The sequence below is a fragment of the Octodon degus genome, unplaced genomic scaffold (genome assembly GCF_000260255.1).
Source record: "Octodon degus isolate 3935 unplaced genomic scaffold, OctDeg1.0 scaffold00054, whole genome shotgun sequence".
NCBI classification, from domain to species: domain Eukaryota; kingdom Metazoa; phylum Chordata; class Mammalia; order Rodentia; family Octodontidae; genus Octodon; species Octodon degus.
In genome coordinates, this window is record NW_004524630.1 from 4,983,038 (window position 1) to 5,005,771 (window position 22,734).

Genomic DNA, 22,734 nt, shown 5'->3' on the forward strand with positions numbered 1-22,734 from the left:
TTTTTACATTTAAGTGAGGTCTCTAAACAAAGGTAAATATTTGTGTTTGAGTGAACATTTTTAGGCAGGTATACCTTTGTGGTCTAGACTTTATTTTTTGTATATTATTGATAATGATACATTATTCTTACTTAAACAGATGGTGGTAAGTTGAAGTGCATAGTTGATAGATGATGACAGTACTGGTAGGTAATAGGAAGTGAAAATAATAGATTATCTTTCAGATTGCCTTGTCACTTTGAGTTTTTAACAATAAAAAGACATTGAGTTTTTAAAAAAAATCTAGTCTTTAGTAAAGTTGAATATAATAGAGGGGAATTTTTTATAAATGATTGCTAAAGTATCATGTGTCTTTATTATGATACGTATAATGATAACTTTTTGAAAGTACGTTCTGTTTTGTGGCATTCGATTTTAATTTTTAATGGCTCCTTCAGATTACTCCTTTTTACCTTTGTATGACCCTTTATAATTTTTTCTGAATAACCAGAAACTGTGTATTATGGTGTAGTTTTGTTTTGTGTTTGATGAAGAAATCACTGTTTGAAGACAACGTTTTATTCCTGTAAGTTACTTCATGGCATGACTAATGGGAGGTGATACTGTGTTGTGGACTTGGCTGGTAGACTCCAGGCTGTGGTATACAATGAGCAGAGAACTGCAGGTGTATATCTGACAGTGGACATTTGTCTATCATGGGAAAATGTTTGTAGGGCAGGCCTGTGCCGACAGAGACAGAAAGGGTAGCATGAGCAGAGAAGTGGTTCTTTTCAAGTTTTTTAATGAAATTGAAAGGAAGCGATACTCCCAAATTCTTTCCTAGAAGTAAACATTACACTGCTACTAAAAGGATCCAACTGAAAAAGAAATACAGACCAATCTCCCTCATGAACCCAGATGCGAGAATCCTTAATAAGATACTGGCAAGCACAGTGCAGCCAATCATCAAGAAGATTATACACCATGACCAAGTGGGGTTCATCCCAGGGATACAGGAATGTTGAACATATGCAAATCAATAAATGTAATATATCACATTAACAGAACCAAGGATGAAAACCACATAATCTTCTAGATAAGTCCACAAAAAAAGCATTTGACAAAGTCTAACTCCATTTGTGATAAAAAAAAAAAACCCTAAAAATTTGGAATAGGTCTTTATCTCAATCTGATAAAATCTTTGTATTACAAACCAACATCATACTGAATAGACAAAAACTAAGAACTTTCACTCTAAATCAAAAACAAGACAAGGATGTCTGGTATCACCTCTCCTTTCAATATAGTTCTGGAAACATTGGCCAGAGCAATTAGACAAAAGAAAGAAATAAAAGAAATAAACATAAAAAAGGAAAATGTTAAATTGTCATAATTTGCTGATGAGATGATACTCTATATAGAAGACCCAAAAGCTCCATCAAAAGACTTGTAGAAGTCATCACCAAATTTGGCAGCATAGTAGAAATTGAAGTGAAGATTCAAAGTGCAATCCATTCCTACACATTAATAACAAACTCACTGAGAGAGAAATTGGGGAAATAACACCTTCCACAATGGCATCCAAAAAAATGAAAAGCCCAGGAATCAATTTAATGAAGGAACATAAAGAGTTTACATTGAGAACTATTATAGTAGTCTGAAAAAGGAACTCAAAGAGGATATGGGAAGGTATCCCTTATTCTTGTGTAGGCAGAATCAGTATAGTGAAAATAGCCATACTTTCAAAATTGTTACACAGATTTAATGCAGTTCCAGTAAAAATAACCATAGCGTGTACTACAGAGATAGAGAAGACAATCTTAAAATTCACTTGGAACCAGAAGAGATCTAGAATAACAAAAGCAATTGTGGCCAATGAAGGCAAGGCACGAGGCATCACGATCCCTGACTTGAAATTATACTACAAACCTACTGTGATGAAAACAGCATGATATTGGGAAAGAAAAATGGATCCAAGGATCAGTGCAACAGATTAGAGGATACAGAAACAGCTGCAGACGTACTCAACCCCCTTATGCTTGATAAAGGAGCCAAACACCTCTATTGGAAAGGAGAGAGCCTCTTTAATAAGTGGTGCCAAAAACCTGGCTTACCACGTGCTGAAGACTAAAAATAGATCTATGTCTCTTACCATACACTAAAATAGAATAGAAACAGGTCAGAGGTCTGAACATTAAAACAGAAATACTAAACGTGCTGCGTGTGGCTGGGGAGATAGCTTGCCAGTCTAAGCCCATGCCTGGCCCTCCCTGGAACCCCAGGCGTGCTGTGCTGGCCACTGAGACCAGGTGTGGTGGCGCACACCTATAATCCCAGTGGTGGGGAGGCTGAGACTGGAGGGTCATACAAGTCCAAGCTGCGTAGTGAGACCTTGTATTAAATAAATAAATAAATAATTTTAAAAAATGCTGCAAGATAGAATAGATAAAACACTTGAAGACATAGGTATAGGCAAAGACTTTATGAACAAGACCTTTTCCTCACAGGAACTATCACTAAGAATCAACAAGTGGAACTTCATCTTATTAAAAAGCTTTGTACAGCAAAAGAAAACACCAACAGAGTGAAAAGACAGTCCACCCTGTGGGAGAAAATTTTTGTCAGCTGTTCTTCAGAAAAAGGACTACTATTTAGAAAATATGAAAAACTAAAAAAAAAGTCAGCCCCCCCCTAAATTAAAAGACTAGTCCTAAAATGAGTATCTGAAATGGATGGACACTTCACAAGTGAAGAAGTAGAAATGGCAAATATGTCAAAATATTGAACATCACTGGTGATTTGGGAGACACAAATTAAGATATTGCTGACATTCCATCATTCTGGCAAGAATAGCTGTTGTCAAGAAGTCGGCCAGTAGCAAATGCTGATGGGGTTGTGAAGAAAAAGGAACCCTTCTCCACTGTTGGGAGTGTAGACTGGTATAACCACTGTGGAAATCAGTGTAGAGATTCCTCAAAAAATTAGGCCTAGAGGTTCCATTTGACCCAGCTATTCCCTTTCTGGGTATCTTTGCAGAAAAATTAAAAGCATCATACCCTAGCAATATATGCATAGTCATGTTTAGAGCATCACATTTATAATAGTAAAATCTTGAAAAAACAACCAAATGCCCATTAGCAGGTGGATGGAGGAGGAAGATGTGGTTTTTTTTTTAATACAATGGAATACTACTTTACCATACGGAAGTGTAAATTTGAGGCATTTCTAGGTAAATGAGTGTCCTTGAGACTATACTCTTGAATGAAATAAATGAGACACACATATTTAGATGCTGCATTGTTCATGTGGTGTGAGAAACCAAAAGTGTAAATAAGGACCAAAATGTGTAACAGGTTTTGGGAAATGGGATGAAAATGTACAAATGTTTGAGCCATTCATTGTTTTTTTCCTTTTTGTACTTGAGATTGAACTCAGGGTCTCATGCGTGCTGGGTAAGTACTCTTTCACTGTTGTACTTCAGCCCTTGCGTATGGTGTAAGAGAGGGGTTCATACTGTTCTTTTGTAAGGCTCAGGTAGTGTGTATTTTGCACTTGCTTAACCATCTAGGCCCTCTCTCGATTTCCCACTCTTGTCATCATAGTGCCCCAGCAGCTGTAGACAGTAAACTAAAGGGCTCGGGTGTGTTCCAATGAAACTTTATTTGTAAAAAGAGATGGCAGCCAACTTTGCACTTGAGCTGTGTAATCTGCTGACCTGGTTTTAGGTGTTCAGAGAAAATACTATGTAATTCTTGTAAGTAACTTTATATTAATGTAATTTACTTATAACTTCTTAATATTAGGGCTGGGGATTTGGCTCAGTGGTAGAATGCTTGCCTAGCAAGCTGGAAGCCCTGGGTTTGGTCCTTGGCACCAAAAACAAATAAACCTCATCTAAAAAACAATTCAGCCCCAAAACAAAACAAAACAAAACAAACAAACAAACAAAAAAAAACAGTGAAATAAAAAAGACTAGAAACAAACAAGGGGGACTGGGGAAATAGCTCAGTTGAATAAGCACTTGCTTGGAAAGTGTAAGGGCCTGAGTTCAATCCCCAGCTCTGCAAGACAAACAAACAAACCAAGGCAACTTCTTAGTATTAAAATATAATGCTAATCTTTTGAAATTTAAAACAGATTTCAGTTGAATTGAACCAAACTTTAGAATAATTTGCAAGTTGGTCTTTTATTTTTTTATTTATTTAGTACAGGGTTTATAGGGTCTCACTACACAGATTGGACTTGTAGTGATCCTCTTGTTTTCAACCTCCCAAGTACTGAGATCCTCTTGTTTTCAACCTCCCCAGCCCCGCTCCCAGGGTGCGCTGAGATGTTGACTTAGACTGGACGTGGTGGTGCACCCATAATCCCAGCACTTGGGAGGCTGAAAACAGGAGGATCACTACAAGTCTGATCTATGTAGTGAGACCCTGTAGACCTTATCCTACATACATTTTTTTAAAAAAGAGCATACAAACACGTGTAAAAAATATCAACTAAAAAGGAAACAGTGAGATTGTGTGAAGTGTGTTAACTTGTCCAGACCCAAAGAACGGACTTCAGAAGCAAGAAGAGCAGTAAAAGGGACGCTTCAGTTGGGTCTGGCAAGGACAGTGCCTGCTGCGCTGTGAGGCACATAAGGAGGGCGGGTGGTACACCCAGCAGTCAGCCCCTGAGGTGCGTGTCCCTCTCCTGCTAATGCGGTTTCCACCCACTTTTCTCATTGGCCCAGTTCTTTGGGGACATAGTCTTTTCCTAGGCACCCGTGTACTCTTCGCCTCCTCTCTCAGCAAACATTCTGTGGTTTTTATAAGTAAATTACTGAGCTGCTGGGGTAACTTCTTAACTGCTAGTACTTTTCCAATCAGAGGTACCATAGTCAATGCCATACTTTATTATCTACCCTCCCCTTTATTTAGGGACCCTTTCGATGAATGCCCAAGGTAGAGTCTATGGGTGATGATGCCGTTGTTTTCCATGGAGAAAAGGTGGAACAACTTTGTTTAAAGTTAGAAAGGACCTTATCCTGAAAACAGATCACTTGGAATTTCTGTTTTTTGTAGGAATTAAGAGAAGGGTAAATAAGGGAAGAAAGGAAAGAGGATTAGAAAAGGAATTAAGATGTGGTGTATACATGTAGCAACTCCCCTCAAGAAATGTAAGCATTATGTTCTGTACACACATACTAATAAAATAAAACTAAATAATACAAATATGTAAAATTGAATATATGTCTTACAGTTTTTCTTTGCTTGAGTTGAATTTTCTTGTATTGCAGTTCATGTAGCTAGAGAATAAGTAGATAATCAGATTTCAGTTGAAACATTTGCTTGTTTTGAGACATATTAACTACGAGTCTCACTTTGCATTTATGACTTGTTGTAAAGAATGCATGTATGGAGTTTGGAACATCGCTCGCTAGCTCCCAACCTCCCTCTCCTTTACTCTCTCCTTCCCCAAGCTCCATTCCCTTCTTATCTTCCTCCCTCACACCCTCTCTCCCTCTCTTTCTCTCTCTATGTATATCATGTTAGCTGTTACTCCTTTCTCCTCTTTAGTTTGGAAATTCAGCTTCCCAGTTAATCCAGAAGGCAGAGGATGTGTAATTACCTCATAATGAAATGCTTCCTTGACTGGTAACAAGGTCCTTTTTCAGTGCTCCCAGTGCTCTGTAAAACTTTAACTAGGCTAAGGGTGGTGAGGTGGTCAGGCTGAGGTGGTGACAGGAGAAGGTGGGCAGGGAGCCTGTAAGGGTCCAGAGGCCGTCACACAGGGAACTACAGTAAGCAAGTTAAGTATTTGCTTTAATGCAGTAATACAAGCAAAGACAGTTGTGACTTAAGTTGTTATTTTATAAGTGAATGGATTGTATGCAAACAGACAACTGAACTATATTTCAATTTTTCCTAATATATATTTTACATAATAACTCCAATGGATATTAACATCCTGATCATTTTGGTAAAAATAAGTGACTTTTTCTAATATACGTATTGCTGAAGCCTTGAATTCCAAGATCTATCAAACAGACTCGTTGAAGTCTTCCAAGCATTCTTGAAGGCATACAGAACCAAAATAAAAAGTTTTGTAAGAAAAAGTTTTTGTGTCACTGTTGTACCTTAGGCTGCTCTTCATTGGGATCTGGAATCAACAGGTGGTAGAGTTTGTGGGGTTCTTCCCATGTGTAGGTGTGTATCATCTCATTTTTATACAAAATTTTATCATTGCATTGTGTGTTAGTCTGTTACTTGTCTTTTTTTTAACCTAGTCTGACCTGGAGTTACTTAAAATGAGTGTTTTAGTCATTTTTAAAGACAATGTACATGTACATCTTGGTGGAAATGTGAAGGTTGTTTCTGTAGTAAAGATTCCTAGAAATACATTTCTGGGCCAAAGCTTCTCTGTATTTTAAATTCCATTAAAAGCTCTTAGAAATAGTTTTCCCAATTGGCTTATTTTAAGTTTTTCATTCATTTATTTTAACAATTTTTTGAAGCATTTTTTGAATTATCAGTGCTATTCTAGATACTAGAGATGCAGTGGAGTAAGCTTACATTGTATTGGGGAGAGATTAACCATAGAGTCAATGAAATAGAGAATATAATGGCAGGTAGTAATTATGACTGTGGAGAGCAGTGAAATAGGAAGAGAATGGCAGAGGGTCCTGTCTGAGACTGGTTGGCCTCTTGAACGACACAGGGGCATGAGATCTGAGGCCTGAGGGTGTCATATACTCTCAGTACACACCGGATTCACTTTGATACTTCATTAAGGTTTTTATTTATCTATAAGTGATGATCGCCAGGATAGCAAAAAATAGTTGCTTTTTTATGTTAGTCTCTGTGTAGTCACTTCTGATTGATTATCAGTATAGCCTGCTTGTACAATGAGTTCAGAAATTTTCCATCTTTGGGGCCGGGGAGATAGCTCAGTAGAATAAGTGCTTGCCTGGCAAACGCAGGGTCTTGAGTTCAATCCCTGATCCTGGGAAAAAAAAAAAAAGAAAAGAAAAAATAAATTTTCCATCTTTTTGGGGGACTCTTGAGCAGTGTAAACAACCTAGGAATTATCTGTTCCTCTGACAGAAGGGCCATCTTTTCTTAGTTCCGTGTATTCTGAGCAGTGTTCTGTCTTCCCTCCTTCACTCCCAGGAGCACGCACACCCTCGCCTTTGGTCCTGGGCAGAGGGCAGCCTTCTCTGTTGTCAGTACCTGTCTTCTGAGAAATACTTCTTGGGCTTCCCTGGGAATTGTCCTGTGTATCTGCACTGGGGAAAGTATTAGGAAGGCAGGGAGGCAGAGTCCTGGATTGGGCCTCCGTCCACTAAGAATCGCTCACTTGCTGTGGTGGATCTCATCTTCATTTGCAAAGCACATGTTCTAGTCTTCTGCTAAGTTTGGGAAAGACAAAGGGGCATGAATGTGCTTGCTGCCCAAGTCTACTGTTGTGGTCATTGAGTATTGAAAGGAATTTATTCTCGTACTAACAATCTGCCCTACAGTTTACTAGTAATTTATGTACAAATATAATTTGCAAAAATCCACTGGTAAACTAATTTGAAGATAACATCATGTAATACAGCAATCATTGTTGAATCCCTATTATTTTGTTTAGTGAAGATTTGTATCATTTATAATGCTTTTTTTTTTTAAAAAAACCTATTTGTATTCTTTAAAAATATTCGCTGGTAGTCTTCCTTTAAAATAACTTTGGCTTATATGGCCTTTCTTGGGAGAGTGGGTGGGGAGTCCCTGGTTTTTGGGGAGTTGTGCCTGCTGTACCTCGTGAATCTGCAGGAAACTATCATGTGAGGGTAAAGGGCTGAACACTGCTAAGTGAGGCAGAGCAGGCAAATCCTCAGAAGGTGTAATGGCTAACCTCTACTCTGAGGAGGATGTCAGTGTAATTCCTATGCACTGTTGTAATCTGTAGAAAAAACAGGCTGATCTTTTTGGATTGCGTTTCTTTCAGAATCTTGACTAAACTTCTGGAGGTGTCAGACGACCCCCAAGTCTTAGCTGTTGCTGCTCATGATGTTGGAGAGTACGTGCGCCATTACCCACGAGGCAAACGGTACGGGAAACCATCGCTGTCCTTTGTGCTGATCTTCAACACAGAGCCATGAGTAATGTACTTACCTACAGTAGAGTACTTTAGCAGAGGAACCAATAATGGAGTAAGTGAAATCAAGATTACCATAGTCACTGTGCACTTACAGTGAGTAGTGTAGAGGCTCAAGCATACTTGAATTATCATTATCTCGTAGGAGTCAGCAGAGATAAAATTAGAAATTCCGTGTCCGTGATGTCCATGCCTTTGTCTTTGTCCTTATCTTGCATAAAATACTTAAGCACAACAAAAATCATGTCTGCGATTAGACTAAGATATATACCTTCAAACAGCAAAATTACTGTTTTCCCCCTAAGTATGCAAGTGAAGAATATTTTTAATCTTTATTTGTTTTTGTATATATGTTCATTGTAGCTCAGGCTGTTTTATGTCTGTTGATGTTTGTAGCCCATTATGGTGGTTTCATTTGGAGCAGTTAGTTATTACTGTGGACTGTCAGCTGTGTCAGCTTTGTTTTTGTTATTGACACTCTTAGATGGCTTGGAGTAGGTAAGATAAAATCACCTTCTGGTTCGGATATATGAGGGCTGTCCCTGGGGCACCAACAGGACTACTGCCCTGGCTTTTCTTTTGGGCCGAAATCCTGACCATGAGCATCCTGAAACTTGGCGTGCTGGTGAATGGGCCAGGCGCAGCCCAGCAGCATCCGGCTTTGCTGTGTGGTTCTGCCCTAGGCTTGGAGTGCTGCCTGGAGACACGTGGGAGAGGAAACGGGCAAGTGGTCATTGGAAGGCTACTTAGGGTACACTGCGGGGGAGTGGGAAGTTACGTGAGTGAGCTAATTAGGACACTTGGTGGACTTCAGCACATTTTCATTTTTTACCTGGTAGTAGAAACCCTTCCTATTGGGCAGGCACAAAACTTTATTCGAGGGACACATCAGAAATCAGATGGCTACAGGTAGGGGTGCACGTGCGTGTGCCTGTATGTGTGAAAATAAGTTTCGCACAGGAAGTCTCAATGAGAAACAGAAAATTACTAAGAAAAAGTTAGTCTTTTGGGAGGAGAATATTGCATTCATGCTTCATTTCATATTTAGAACATTCAAATCTTACACCGTTTCTTCCTGTCTGTGCCAGACATAGTAATCATGCTACCAGCAAGTTGTGTGTTTGTGGGTAAATTTGTCAGAAGGCAAAATAGTGTACAAGTGAGAGACTGATGTAGTATGATCTCTCCCCTCTCTGAACTTTAAGGTGAGGCATTGTATGTTCTTTTCAAAGAAGCTTGAAGAGCAAAGGGCAGCTGTGTTTACTGACTCTGAAAGATCCACTTCCCTAAATGTGGGCTTTTTATGCACAATTTGCAGGGTTCATTCTTTATACTCCCGTGTGGAAATGGAGGCCCAGAAAGCAGCATGTAAACACTGGCATCTTCCTGCTTCTGCCGCTTTCACAAGCTGTCCTTTGTTTCAGGCCTGCGAGTCTTGTGTCTTCTACCAGTACCCACAAAACTAAGGCAGGCTCACTTGATAGCTGCAGGTAGGGTAGAAGTAAGATCTTCATAGTTCTTGTCCCTGTAATATGAAGAGCTATCTAAAATTAATGCTATTCAGAGCTACCCTATTTTACTATGGAAAGTGAAAGATCTTTTGATAGGGAAGCATAAATACAGCCATGTGTTGTTTAATAAGAGGAGACAGTCTCTGAAGTGAATTGTTAGGTGCTGTTGTCCTTATAGGAAGGAACATTGTAGGGTGTGCTTCCACAAACTAAGATGGCTATGTAAACAGTAGGTGACATAATGTTAGGAGGCCACTGTCCTGTGTATGGCCTGTTGAACAAAAGGCCATGTGTGGCACACGAGTTTAAAGCTAATAGCTAACATCCCTAAACTATCTAAAAAGTGTTTAATATGAGAAACTACAAACAATAAATGGTAGATAGAGCCTTGTTAGGTCTGCCGCTGCTAAAAATGAACTAACATAAAAAAACATAACAACAGAAAAGCATAACAGTTCATTATTTTTTATGCAGGTGTTGTTACTGTTAAGGCTGCTTTTTTTTCATTTTAATGAGAAAAAAAGATAAAATAGCAATGAAATGGTTTCAAGACAGGTTAGTAGGACAGCTACAATAATTAGTACATTGCTTGTTGTCTTTGTATTAGTTATTCAGAGGACAGGATGCAGACATGATAGCTTGTCTAAACAATATTGGTACAAGCCTTTTTTTTCCTCCACAAAAAAAATGCTCCTTTATTTATATACCCCTTTTTTGTTTTGTTTTGACAGAGATGGGTGTTCCATTGCTGTTAGAGAAGCTGTATTTGGAGAAGTCTTTAAAGAACCTTTTCATACTTGATGCCAGTCCAACAACTGTAGGAACTTGAATTCATAAATAACCCAATATAGTCCAATAGTCCATAAGAGTAGTGAGTTATCAGCACAACTGGCGATTGTCCAAAGTTGTTGACTTGAGCCTTTTACAGCTGAGCATATTAATACTTTACTTTTTATACCTCGTGTTTACCTTTTCTGCTGAATAGTTAAGACCAAGTTAAAGCAAGACCTGTGTAACTAAAAGTGTAACTTTTGCTGTCTAACAAGCTCAGTCAAATCCCCTCCGGATTTATCTCGGAACTATGTACAACATCTTGTGGATCTTTTGTCAGTGTCATCTTCTGGATGAGTTACAGTCATTGCTTGACCAATAGGCTCTCTGTGAAAGCCTGAGAGAATTATTTCTCTCTGTGATTCTCCTTAGGCACACTCTACATCATCAATCACTTTCCTCTGGGGCTCCATAATCTTCCTGGTCAGAAAATTTGGGATACCACTTAGTTACAGGATGTCACAGCAGAGGTTCTCTTATGTCTTGAGTCCTCACTGACCTTGAAGGGCTAGGGCCAAATTATTGGCTATTTTAAAGCTGCTTTTGTCATTCCAAGAAACACATTTTACACAATAACTTGTTTTTGTAAATTCTGATGGAAAGCATAACATGCAGTTAATTGCCCTAAATTGCAAATTCAGTGGTCGTTTTTGGTCTAAGGATGTGTAGCTTAGGAAAGAGTTTGCCTAGTGTGCACAGGGCGTAGGTTTGGTCACTGCAGAAGAAGAAAAAGTGTCTTCAATAAGTACAGAGAATTAAAAAAAATTATGTAAACAGAGTGCTTCTAGCATGATTATTAGTCACACGTCCGACTGTTTCAGCATTGAAAGATGAGTGGGTACCTTGTGGTTTTCCAGGCAGTTATGCAGCCCTGTGTCTGTGCAGCGGTAGCTCTCTACGTGGTCCTGTCTAGAAGTCTGGCATAGTGAACGTTGTTCTAACAGTTAAAACATCATCGTAATAGAACCCAAGCCAGACTAGTGCTCTTACAGGTGGGAGTGCACAGCTGCAAAACCCTGTCTCACCCCGGAACATCGCGGCCACATTTGATTGCTCTAACGAAAATGAACACGTACATTGCCTTTGTCTATTGGAGCAGTTCCCTGTCTTAGCAGACACATAGCCTTTCCCGTTGTAGAAGATCAGAAGGCCAGCAGTTCACTCTCTTCAGTCCCCTTTCACTTCACTTTCCCTGAGCTCAGGGAATTGATGGACCTGCCCCAGACTTGGTCAGGGATGGTGGTAAGGGGCACGCAGAGAGGGCCTGGGAGTCCAAGGTGGAGAGCAGAGTGGGCTGCGCAGCTGGGTGCCACAGTAGCGCGTCACTGTTCTACGTGGGCATCCTGCAGGCGGCTTCCCTGGCCTCCAGGCTGCAGCCTCCTTTCAGGTTTCTGCTGCTGCTTAGGAAGAGTTGGCTTTCTAGTGGAACTAGAAATGCTGAGTGTTGCAAAAGATTCTTGACTTTTATTTTAAATATTGGGGAGATCACTATAACTGCCCTTAGAAGAACAAAACAAAACACTCATCCTATTTTCTATGTGGGAACATTATTCTGTGTGTATCTTCATTGTGTGCCACTTTTCATTTAGGTCAGTGATAACCTGATTATGTCTCCTCTCTTTAAACTGAACTTCTCAAAAAGAACAACTATATCATAGTAGCCATAGTGTTCATAACACAATAGGAGAAATCAGATCTTTAAAGAGATACCAAAATTCATGCTGTTTTCAGATGCAGACTCTAGGCTGGGGAGATAGCTTGGTGGTCTAAGCACCTGCCTGGCGAGCTAAAGGACCTGCGTTTGATTCCTAGTAATGCATTCCATGCCGGCCCTGGAACCCCGATGCACCATGCTGGCCACTGAAACCAGGTGTGGTGGTGCACACCTGTAATCCCAGTGTGGGGAGGCTGAGACGGGGGGATCAGTAGGAGTCCGAACTGTATAGTAAGACCCTGTACCAAATGAATAAATAAAATATTTTTAAAAAGTATATAAAAACAAATTGCACACTCTAATGTCAGGTAAGTATCTCTTTTCTTTTGTAGAAAGATTAACATAGCACATACACATACATTTTTTTTGTTTTTTGATAGTGACACAAATTTTTATCCACCAAATCCAATTAATTCCTCTCCTATATTATAGTTATCATGAAACATAGCAAGTACTCATTGTGGAAAACTTGAAAAAATGCCACCACTACTGGAAATAATTTGGCTGGGTGCCTTGCAGAAGTCTGGCCACGGAGGCAGGTGCAGGCAGTCAGGCCGCACTCTCTCATGGAGCCCCTGGTGCCGGCTTTCCTAGCCAGCCAGCCCTTTCTGTGGTCTTGTCTTCTGTAGCGCCTCCATGGCTTCCACCTCCACCTGACAGAGTCTGATGTGAAGAGGTGTCATAACACATTTGAATCTTCCATCTTTTGATGGTGAACAGCTTTTCACCATGAGATGGGTAGATGAGAAAGAGATCCATATGGAGTACTGTATCATCTCTGCTGGACTTAGAATCTTGTAGGCATGATGAGCCAAACAAAGATTCAGAACTCTTAATTCATATATTTCCTTGGATACCAGAATGACCTGAATACCTTGTCCAGAAGATAAGCCCATGCATTGCAGAGGTACAGTCCACTGGGACAGCTTTATTGTACAAATAGATGTACTTTTCAAACCAGTGTTTTTGACAGAAGTACTCATTGTGCCACCTGCATAGACTGAATAAGGGAATTGGATGGTAGGCATGCAGGTGCATCAACTCTAAGCTCGTGGTTCATGTGAAGTGCTACAAACTTGTCACAATCGTATGTGGGTAGCATTCCTTGCTGCCAGCACCGTGTCACCAGGGGGTCAGTCATCCATGCATTTAGGCCATGCACAGAGAGTAGTTCTGTACAATTCCTTGAAATCATGAGAGCTGAGACCAAGTTGGTGAAGAGAACAAGGCAGTGCACACCAGTGGAAGTGGCAAAGCTTCATCCAGTTTTGGTCTTCAGGACTTTCATTTACTTTGAGTAGTAGGAAGAGGAAGTTATGTGAATGTGCTATTGGTTCAATTAAGAGGAACGATGCTGTCTATGCACTGAAAATTGTGAAAAAGAACTTGTCAGTGATGATGAGGATATTGATTGGGTGCAGACATAGAAGCATGTTTTTGGGCAAGCATCCAATCATCCTTTTCCCGTTGGACTTTACTCTTGCTTTCACACAGAAAGTAGATTGTTTTTAAAGTATGTAAATGGAGAACTAATGTTTCACATACAGTGACAAAAAAGAGAACAACTCGATGAAGAACAGTCCAGGTTTTACTCTGCAAAAATCAGTCTAACATTTTATCTTCATGAGTGAAGGCTAATTTGTAGAGAATTGAAATTGGGTAGTGTATAACTGGACTCAGGGGGACAGGCACAGTTAACTCACTGATTGTGACAGGTGTAAGGAAGCCTTGTGGCCAGGAGATATGGCCAGTGCATCCTGTGGGTCTCCCAGTTACATTGCTCTATAAATTTTAAGAGGAGGTTGTGTTTTCAGTGTCAGCTGGTATACTCTGGGAATATTAGTGTTTTAGATGGAGATCAGAAGGTCTCCATTTGATATTTCTGGAAGCTCTGATAACCCTGATCAAAACTCAGGGAATTATCTCTTCCAGGTTATTTTTGGAAAAAAAGAATTCATATACTGCATTCTTTGTCTGTAAAAAATGTGTCTCAGTTACTTTTCTCTCATTACTGGGACAGTTAACCATTTCATATTTGATATTTACAAAATATTTAATATCATCTATTGTAGAATGTAAGAATCAAGTATTACATCTAAATGTAACACAGACTAATTAAAATTAGCTTCCAAACACATTGAAATTTATACTGATTCATCAGAGGCCTGCTGATGAGTAATGAAGCTTTTAAAAGAAAGACATCTGTTGTGTTAGGGCACACAGTGGGATCGCCTCATGAGCCACCCATGACTTCTGTCATTCTCTGTTGCCACTTAAGGGTTTAGTCGTGGAATGAAATAGAGCAACTTTTTACCTTTTAGTTTTGGAATTTATGTTTAAAAATCCAGCTATGAATTTTCTTGTCTCTTGAATAATTAAATTACTGATTTTTAAAGTAATAGTTGATAAATCAGTAATAGAAGATTTTCTTGGAGGATTTTTCTTTTTTTCTCCCTCTCTTTTGAGACCAGGTCTCACTATGTAGTTCACACTGGCCTTTAACTTGCTGTTGTAGCCCAGGTGTACTCAGACGTGTGATCTTCCTACTCAACCTTTCAAGTGCTGGCTCAGGTTTTCTTGAGTTGAAATGTAGATGTGTTTTAATTTTGAATCAGAGTCCAAATCATTAGGTATGATAATGATTATTATGTTATTCAGAATAAAAGGGTTGCCTTTGAACCTTTCCTTTTAGTAAAACTTTAATTGGAATGTTAGTATATGCAGTTCATAAGATGCAAAATGTAACTGAATGGAAAATTGCTTGTTGTATGCAAAGGAAAAAAATAGATTTAAAGTAGCCACAGGAAAGTGCAATAGCAATATTTATTTCTCATTAAAGTGTGTATCCTACAGTTGCTTTTTGTGATTTGACTCAAGAGGAAGCACTTCCTTGTTAACTGAACTTGCAAAACACATACATTTGTTGAGAACAGAATATATAATTACTTTTCTTACTATTTGTTATACAGGTAAATGATTTGTCTCTTAAGTAGAATGTCTAAGTATGCTTGTTTCCCAAACCAAATTATTTTCACTTTAGGGCCCCATTTTATGAAGTCATCATTGACATCCAAACAATAACAATTATGAATAGATACATAGTAAGTCTATCTATCTCAATTCTGTTCCCTTCATTGAGTGTTTATTTAGGAGGGTAACACATGTAATGCGTAGTAGAATTCATTTCAGGGGCAGAATTCTTTAGACTATTTTTATTATGATTGGTGGTTAGCTGTTTATGTAGAGGTACCAGATAGAGCATTCCTCTCTTTATTTTAGTTTCATTTTAAGCAAAAGACTTAGAACGTAACCATGACATTCTTAATAATATATAATTGTACAATCTGAATAAACTTTAACTTTATGGGAGTTATCTAGTTTTAAATTTAGAATGACTTAAAACTTGTAGGAATTTAGTAAATCATATTTATCTCTGTTATTGTTTGCTGGTTGCTGAGACAAACACCTGAAGGAAAAGTTTATTTAGCTCACAGTTACTTTGGGGTTTCAGTCCATACTCAGCTGGCTCCAAAGCAGAGTGGCACATGGCAGAGGGCACCCTTTCTTGGTGCAAAGAAAGAGAGCAAAGAGCAGAGAGCAAAGGGAGTGGCAGCAGCTCATGCAGCTAGCTAGCCTCTCTCCTCCTTACATTGTAATGCAAATTATCTGCCCCAGGGCAAGTGCAGCATCCACACCCACGGTCATCAATCACAAACTCCAGAAGCCGCCCCATGACTGCATGAGGCTGTGGAGGGACAACCAGACACAGACCGTAACATTGTGCCTCTGGATCCCCAAAGACTCATGTACAGTGCTTTATGCAAAAGGCATTTTAGTCCATTTCTCAGAGTTGCCAAAGTCTTAACAGTGTCACCATTGCTGAAAAGTCCAACTCCCAAGTCTTTTCGAAGATCAGAAGCATACTTTTTGCTATGAGCCCCTGTACAAATGAAAAGTTAGCTTGGGGAGATAGCTCAGTAGAATAAACACTTGCCTGGCAAACACCGGGTCCTGAGTTCAATCCCCGGTTCCGCCAACAAAACCAAAAAACAAATGAAAAGTTAAACACTTCAACATTCAGTGGCACAATATAAATATTATCATTCCAAAAGGTATACACAGCAGAATACCAAGCATTGGGACCAAAGCAAATCCAAAATCTAGTAGAACAAACATTAAGTCCTATGGTTGCATGTGAAACATCTGAAGCAATCTGTGGCAAATTGTGAGCTCCATGTGGTTCCGCTCCTATGGCACTCTTGGTGGTAGCACCTATGGTTTTTTTCTTAGGCCTACTTTGCTCCCTTCTTGCAGCTTTTCTTAGATGATCCATGTTCCTGGCTTTTCCAGTTTTCTGGAGTTTCCACTGAACAGGCTTCTTACAACTTTACACACTGCCCTCCAAGGGGCACACTGGCTGGCCTCCCAGGCCTTCTTCTGAAATCTGGGTGAAAGCCTTCTTAACCTCAGAACTCTTGCATTCTGAGTGCTCCCAAAGCCAGTGTCACGTGGATGATGCCAAGGTCTGCTGCCACCTGGAGAAGTAGCCAGGCTTCCTTCTCTCTTGGCTGTAGGGGTAGAGTGCCTGGAACATTGAGCATTCAGCTCCTGATTCCCAGGAATAAATTATCCACATTGGTGCCATTCTGGAACCTGGTGTGGCTACTGCCTCCATTATGGAACGTGGGGCTCAGTGGCTTTCCCCTCAAGGCAAAGTCCCTCACCTTTGCAATTCTGAGGCTGCAAAGGGTAGAGCCCTGCTGCCTTCAGTGATGCCCTCAGGCCATCCTTCTCCTTTTCCTTCTTGGCGGTGGAGATCTTTGCAGCTCTGCCTTTACATTCCACAGCTTTACTGGGGCTTCCTTTCTTTCCAAACTTACAACATTTTAAATCATCCTGTTGGGCACTTTGCTCTTGATTCTCAAAATAAATCTTACTAAAATCCACCAACAGTAGCCATGCTACTGCCTCAATATTTGGCTGCTTTGAAATTTCTTTTGAAAGATTAATCAGTCTGCCATGCTTAATCTCAGCCTCAGGCAAAGTCTCTGGACACAAGCAAAATGCAGACAAACTTTCTGCCACATCATAACACAAATCATCCTGAGTCTAACCAGCAATTCAGTCCTTCTTCCCAGCAGAAGCCTCCCCAGCCTGGCTTTTACAGGCAGGATTTCTGTCAGCCTTCTGTTCTGAGTTTTGACTAGACTCTCCCATACAGAACAGCTGAAGCTGTTTTAGCAATTCTTTTGTAGACAGCAGCTTTGAACCTTTCCCATCTCTTCTCATAAGCCATTCCCAAAAGCTTGTAATCCACATGGTCAGGTTTAGTCACAGCAAAGACCCCACTTTTCTGGTACCAAATTCTCAGTTACTGTTCTCTCATTGCTGAGACAAATACCTGACACTCAAAAATTAGAGAAGGAAAGGTTTATATAGCTCACTGTTACTTGGGGGTGTCATTCCACACTCAGCTGACTCCAAGGCAGACTGGCTCATGACAGAGAGCTAATTTTTTTCCTTCCTGGCGCTGGGGACCAAAATCTGGGCTTGACCCCAAGCTATAAATGCAGCCCTTAGTTACTCTGACACGGGGACCAGCAAGTCATTACTTTGCCTAGGCCGGGTCTAAACTTGTGACCCTTCTGCTTCAGCCTCCTAGAATGCTGGTAATTGCAGGCACGTGCCACCACAGCCAGTTTCTTCTACTATTTTTATACTTAGAGAAGGTTTAAAACTTTGTTTTTTTAAATATTAATAACTCTTCCTAATTACAAGGAAAGCAAAATAGATGTGATTTTTGTTTTTGTTCTTCTTTTTTATGTATTTGGTACAGGGTCTCACTACACAGCTCAGACTTGTAGCAATTCTCCCTTTTTTGGCCTCCCCAGTGCTGAAACTACAGGTATGCGCCACCATTCCCGGACGTGGTGGCTGGCTCAGTACACCTGAGGTGGGGCCAGCATGCATTTGATGCCAGGGGTTGGACCCTGGTCCCAGCACCTGCGTATGTGGGTGCTTAGTCCACTGAGCTATTTCACCAGCTCTGGTTTTTATTCTCACTGAATTTATGGACTCTAGAGGATATATTGTCATATAAATATAGAAATACCCATTGTCTTGTTAGTGGAATACTACTTGGTGTGTGTGTGTGTATGTATATATATTTTATTTATTTATTTATTTATTTTTTGTATTTTATGACAGGGTACACAGGATGCACAGGGTCTCACTGTGTAGATTGGACTTGTAGTGATCCTTCTGTTTACAGTCCCCCAAGTTCTGGGATTACAGCCGTGCACCACCATGCCCAGTCTGACATTTAACTATATTTAATAATATGTGCAGGATCATATATATAGATGATATGATTTCATTCATTTCTTAACAGTCAAAAATAGAATGCTAAACTATAAATTAAAAAAAAAATCTTTAGAACAAACAACAGTTCTGTGATTTTCAGGATATTTAAAGTTTACTCTAAAATCACACTTTTCTCTTTCACCAGCTGGCAAATTCCTTAAGTGTTCTCACCAGAGTTGAGCTGGTTAGTGACAGATTATGATATTCCAGATCTTTAAAGGTGGCTTGTGTTTAAAGGCTATGTGTTTTGAAAGGCTGTCCCTCTCAGGTCCTTGAATCTCATTCTAAATGGAATCATCAGAATCTCCTTATGAAATGGCGTCAGGGTACAGTCTGACAGGTGGAAAATTATTTTCTCACTATTTTTTCAGACATCTCTGATATCAGATCTGTATAATCTGGAAGCAGTTGGTGCTTCCCTTGCATCTTCAGGTGAGAAGATGAGAAATGGCTCCTTGTTTTATAGCAGTGAGTTTTAGCTGGCGAGATTACCCGTAGTCCGGGACCTGCAGTGGGTTGAAACACGTGATGTGTAGATTGACAATGGGTGATCAGGTTTTTCTTGTAGTGCTGGTGACTGAGCACAGGGCCACATGTAGGCTGTGCACGTGGTCTCCCAGCTCTAGCAAATATAGTAATTATTTATTAAAAGCAAGGCAGTTCACAATTTTTTGGCTGTTAGTAGTTTTGAGAGGATAATATAAAGGGCAAAAATCCTGCTTCTTAACAGCTTTGGCAGTACGTTTATCGTGAATATTACAAGCAATACAAATTTTGGCACATTCACAGGGCCCAGCGTGTTCCTGTTCTTACTGTACACGGTATGTGCTCCCGCTGTGCCTTCCAGTCAGCCGTATTTGTACACAGCGTGGCAGCTTCCTGAAATCACACGCTGGTCCTCACTGTGGTAGATTCCAGGTCGCTCAGCCCTGTGACGGTGCTTGCGGGGCTCTTCGGGTCACTCATGACAGTGTAGTGCGGTGGAGAATTTGAGCCAGTGATCGGGACCTTCTCAGCGGAGATGAGGCCAGCCTGGCATGCCTGCTTGTGCCCTCACTGTGAACGAGTGTCCTCAGAGTCTGCTCAGAGCCACGTTGTTGGCATTTGTTCCGTGCTGTGAAGTGCTGCGGAGCCGCAGGCCTGAGAGGCGGCGTCGCTGTGCAGAGGGTGCTTGCACGGCGCGTGAGCCGTGCTGTCGGCTGCTCTCCTCGTGCTCAGAGCGAGCGCAGGGCAGTGCAGCGTGCGCCCCTGGCCTGGGACGCGGGGCACTGCCCCTGCAGCCAGTGCAGGCCTTGTCGGCCATGGTCAGGGTTTGGGCCCCTCACCGAATTGTTTCGGAATGCGAAAAGGGACACCTAGCTTTGCAGCCACCACTCCGACAGTGACGAGAGAGGCTCGAAGGGAGTGTTGTGCTCGCCCCAGCCCCATCTTCGCAGCAGATTTGGGCCTAGCAAGCGACAGGGATGCAGGCTTTGTGTTCTTCATCTTTACGGCAACAGTAAATTCCTCCATTTTGCAGGGAGGAATTTACTAGTTAAATGACTCTCCTAATGTAATAATATATCTAATTAATAGTCACACTGATAGAAAAGATAGCATTTCAAAGTGCAGTGCTGGCACATAGTAAGCATGGTGTTTGATTATTCTTTATTGTTTGTACTCTTGCCCTCTCCATTCAGTACATTTTAAGAAGCAGCGTGCCGTGCATAATGCCAGGCTTGTGACGGTGCACGCCTGTAATCCCAGCACAGGAGGCTGAGGCAGGAGAATCGTTGTGAGTGTGAGACCAGCCTGGGCTGCAAAGTGAGCTCAAGCTAGCCTGAACTGCATAGTGGGCTCTGTCTCAAAAAGATAACAGACAAACAAAAAACAACATGTAAAGTGTATAGATAAGAACTTCTGTGATGCTCTAGCGTCTGTCCTTATTTAGCAAATCCAAGAGGTCTTATGGACTTGGTGGTTTCTCTTAGACCACTGAATGCCCTGTTGAATTAAGGTGACACTGGTCACTGACAAGTGTTGTCTCTTGGACAGTATGGTGGGTAAAGAATGGACAAGGGAATTCACACTGCCACACTGGAGCTAAGAAGCAGCATAACTTCATTGATAACCAGACTGTTGCAGAACATGGAGTACCTTTCTGAGGTTCATGAAGCACATAACCATTTTCTTTTCTTTTTTTTTTTTTTTTTTGCGGTACCAGGGATTGAACTCAGGACCCTACGCTTGCTAGGCAAGCACTTGTTCTACTGAGCTATCTCCCCAGTCCCCCATTTCACTTCTGTGTGAATTAAATGGATTTTGGGGGTGTCCAGGGTGCAGCAATAGCAAGCATATGTCAGTTGTCAGTCTCTTGTTTCTCTCTGAGACATGGACTTCTCCTCTGCTGCTCTGCCTAGTCATGTTCTGTCACAGTGAGAAATGGACAGATCTGTTCGGAGCAGGTCTTTTCCAGGAAATTGCCGTGGGTGCTCTCTAAGCCTTGGCTCTCTGTTTCCAAGCCTGTAGAGCATGGCAGCTGCTGGGCCTGATACTGATTGTTTTATTATTATAAACAATAGACTGTATCACTACTGGACTGAAGCAAGCCTGCAGTACTTGTTCGTTTGTTGTGGTGCTGAGGATGGAAACTAGATAGACCTCAGCATGCTGGGTGAGTGCTCTACCACTGAGCTGCCCTCGCAGCCCTGTGCGTGCTGGTAATAGCTGACACTAGCCTCCCCAAGCGCTACAGCCTGGAGCAGTGGCTATGAAGTGTCAAGGAGGATGGTCCCCCACTGTTCCCCCAAACTCAGAAATGAGAACAGTGGCTGGACTTACTATTAGGAAGTCAAGAGAACGTACTTGAATATTTGAAATCTTTGATTCAGAGAGAATAATGGAACAAAGGTGCATGTGTTGGTTTACACCCATCTATTGAAGCTTTTCTTCTGAGAACGCCTTGGCATTTTGCTCTGAATGCTCTGCTTGTGCGCAGCACGTGTCCAGGGCGCTGCGGCATTGCTCCCATGTCTCTTCTGTCCGCAGGGTGATTGAGCAGCTCGGGGGGAAGCAGCTGGTGATGAACCACATGCATCACGAAGACCAGCAGGTCCGCTACAACGCCCTGCTGGCCGTGCAGAAGCTCATGGTGCACAACTGGTAAGCCCCCCCCCACCCCCCCCCGTGGGCCTGCGCGCTCGCTGCCGCCCCAGAAGCGCCTCTGTGATGCTCTTATGCAGGGTTGCTTTTAAAACCAGTGATTTTGATGAAAAATCTAGAAACATTTTACTGGTTTAGAGAAGTGACAAAATTTTGAAAAGATGAGCTGTACTAATGGTCTAAGAAAGGTACACTCAAAGTACCAATATTACAACTCGAGAAGGTAACTAGTAAGACCAGTGTGACACAAATGGTTTAATCTTTTTTTCAAATTGAATAGAATATACTTGGATGACTGATTAATTTGTAGTTTTCTTTTTTTTTTTTTTTGCTCCGAATGCCTTCAGGGCACGTTTGGCTGGCTTGAGTTATGGGGATCAAACCACAGCAACCTGAGCCTGATTGCTTTGTTGAAGTAACCACTTAAAGAACTGAGCTAAGGGGCAGGCCCCCAATTTACAGTTTTCTTAAATTTAACTATTTAACATATGGTTAACCTGGATGAATTTTATCAGTTCACATAAAAAATTAAAAATACTTGGATTTCACTTATTACAGTCTTTTGCTTTTGAAGCAAAGTCATGTCTTTATTTTGTCTGTTCTTATTTTAAATCAAGATTATTGACCTTTTGCATCCACTTACAATAAAGATAACCTGCTGAGACATAAGTATGGTGCCTGGTGTACAAGGTAGAGGCAGGAAGGGCGTCCTCTGGCACGGCTGTTTTCAGGTGTAGCTTGACTGTTCAGTGCTCTCCTTTGAGCTCTTACCCCTTGCCCTACTGAAAGATGCTTTGCTTTTGTGCGGCTTTTGTAATGGCCCTCTGGACAGGTACAAGTGCCCACAGAAGGTGCTACCAGTACTTTCACAAGAAAAATGAATGGTGCTGTAGAAGGGGCACATTTGAAGATACAGGCAAGTGTAGTGTGTGAGACTATTAAGGAGGATTGCTGTGGTGTCATGTATTAAATTTATGGTCCTGCCACTTAAGCACATTTCTCATAAATACTGGTATTTATACATTCTTGGATTTGCTTTGTACTCTGTTATGGTAAATGCTGAGCTGAAGATAG

The 22,734-nt window shown here is 41.0% G+C and overlaps 1 protein-coding gene across 4 annotated transcripts in view; it reads left to right on the forward strand.

The window, feature by feature from the left end:
• Positions 1-22,734, forward strand: part of Atp6v1h (ATPase H+ transporting V1 subunit H) — a 113,271-nt gene that overhangs the window by 71,646 nt on the left and 18,891 nt on the right. For 3 of the 4 annotated variants that reach the window (XM_004633374.2, XM_023717682.1, XM_004633375.2), the window contains 2 exons: positions 7,951-8,052; positions 21,547-21,660. In XM_004633374.2, the coding sequence (XP_004633431.1) occupies positions 7,951-8,052; positions 21,547-21,660 (216 nt within the window). The remainder of the gene's footprint in view (positions 1-7,950; positions 8,053-21,546; positions 21,661-22,734) is intronic. The other variant, XM_023717683.1, reaches the window with a different exon arrangement.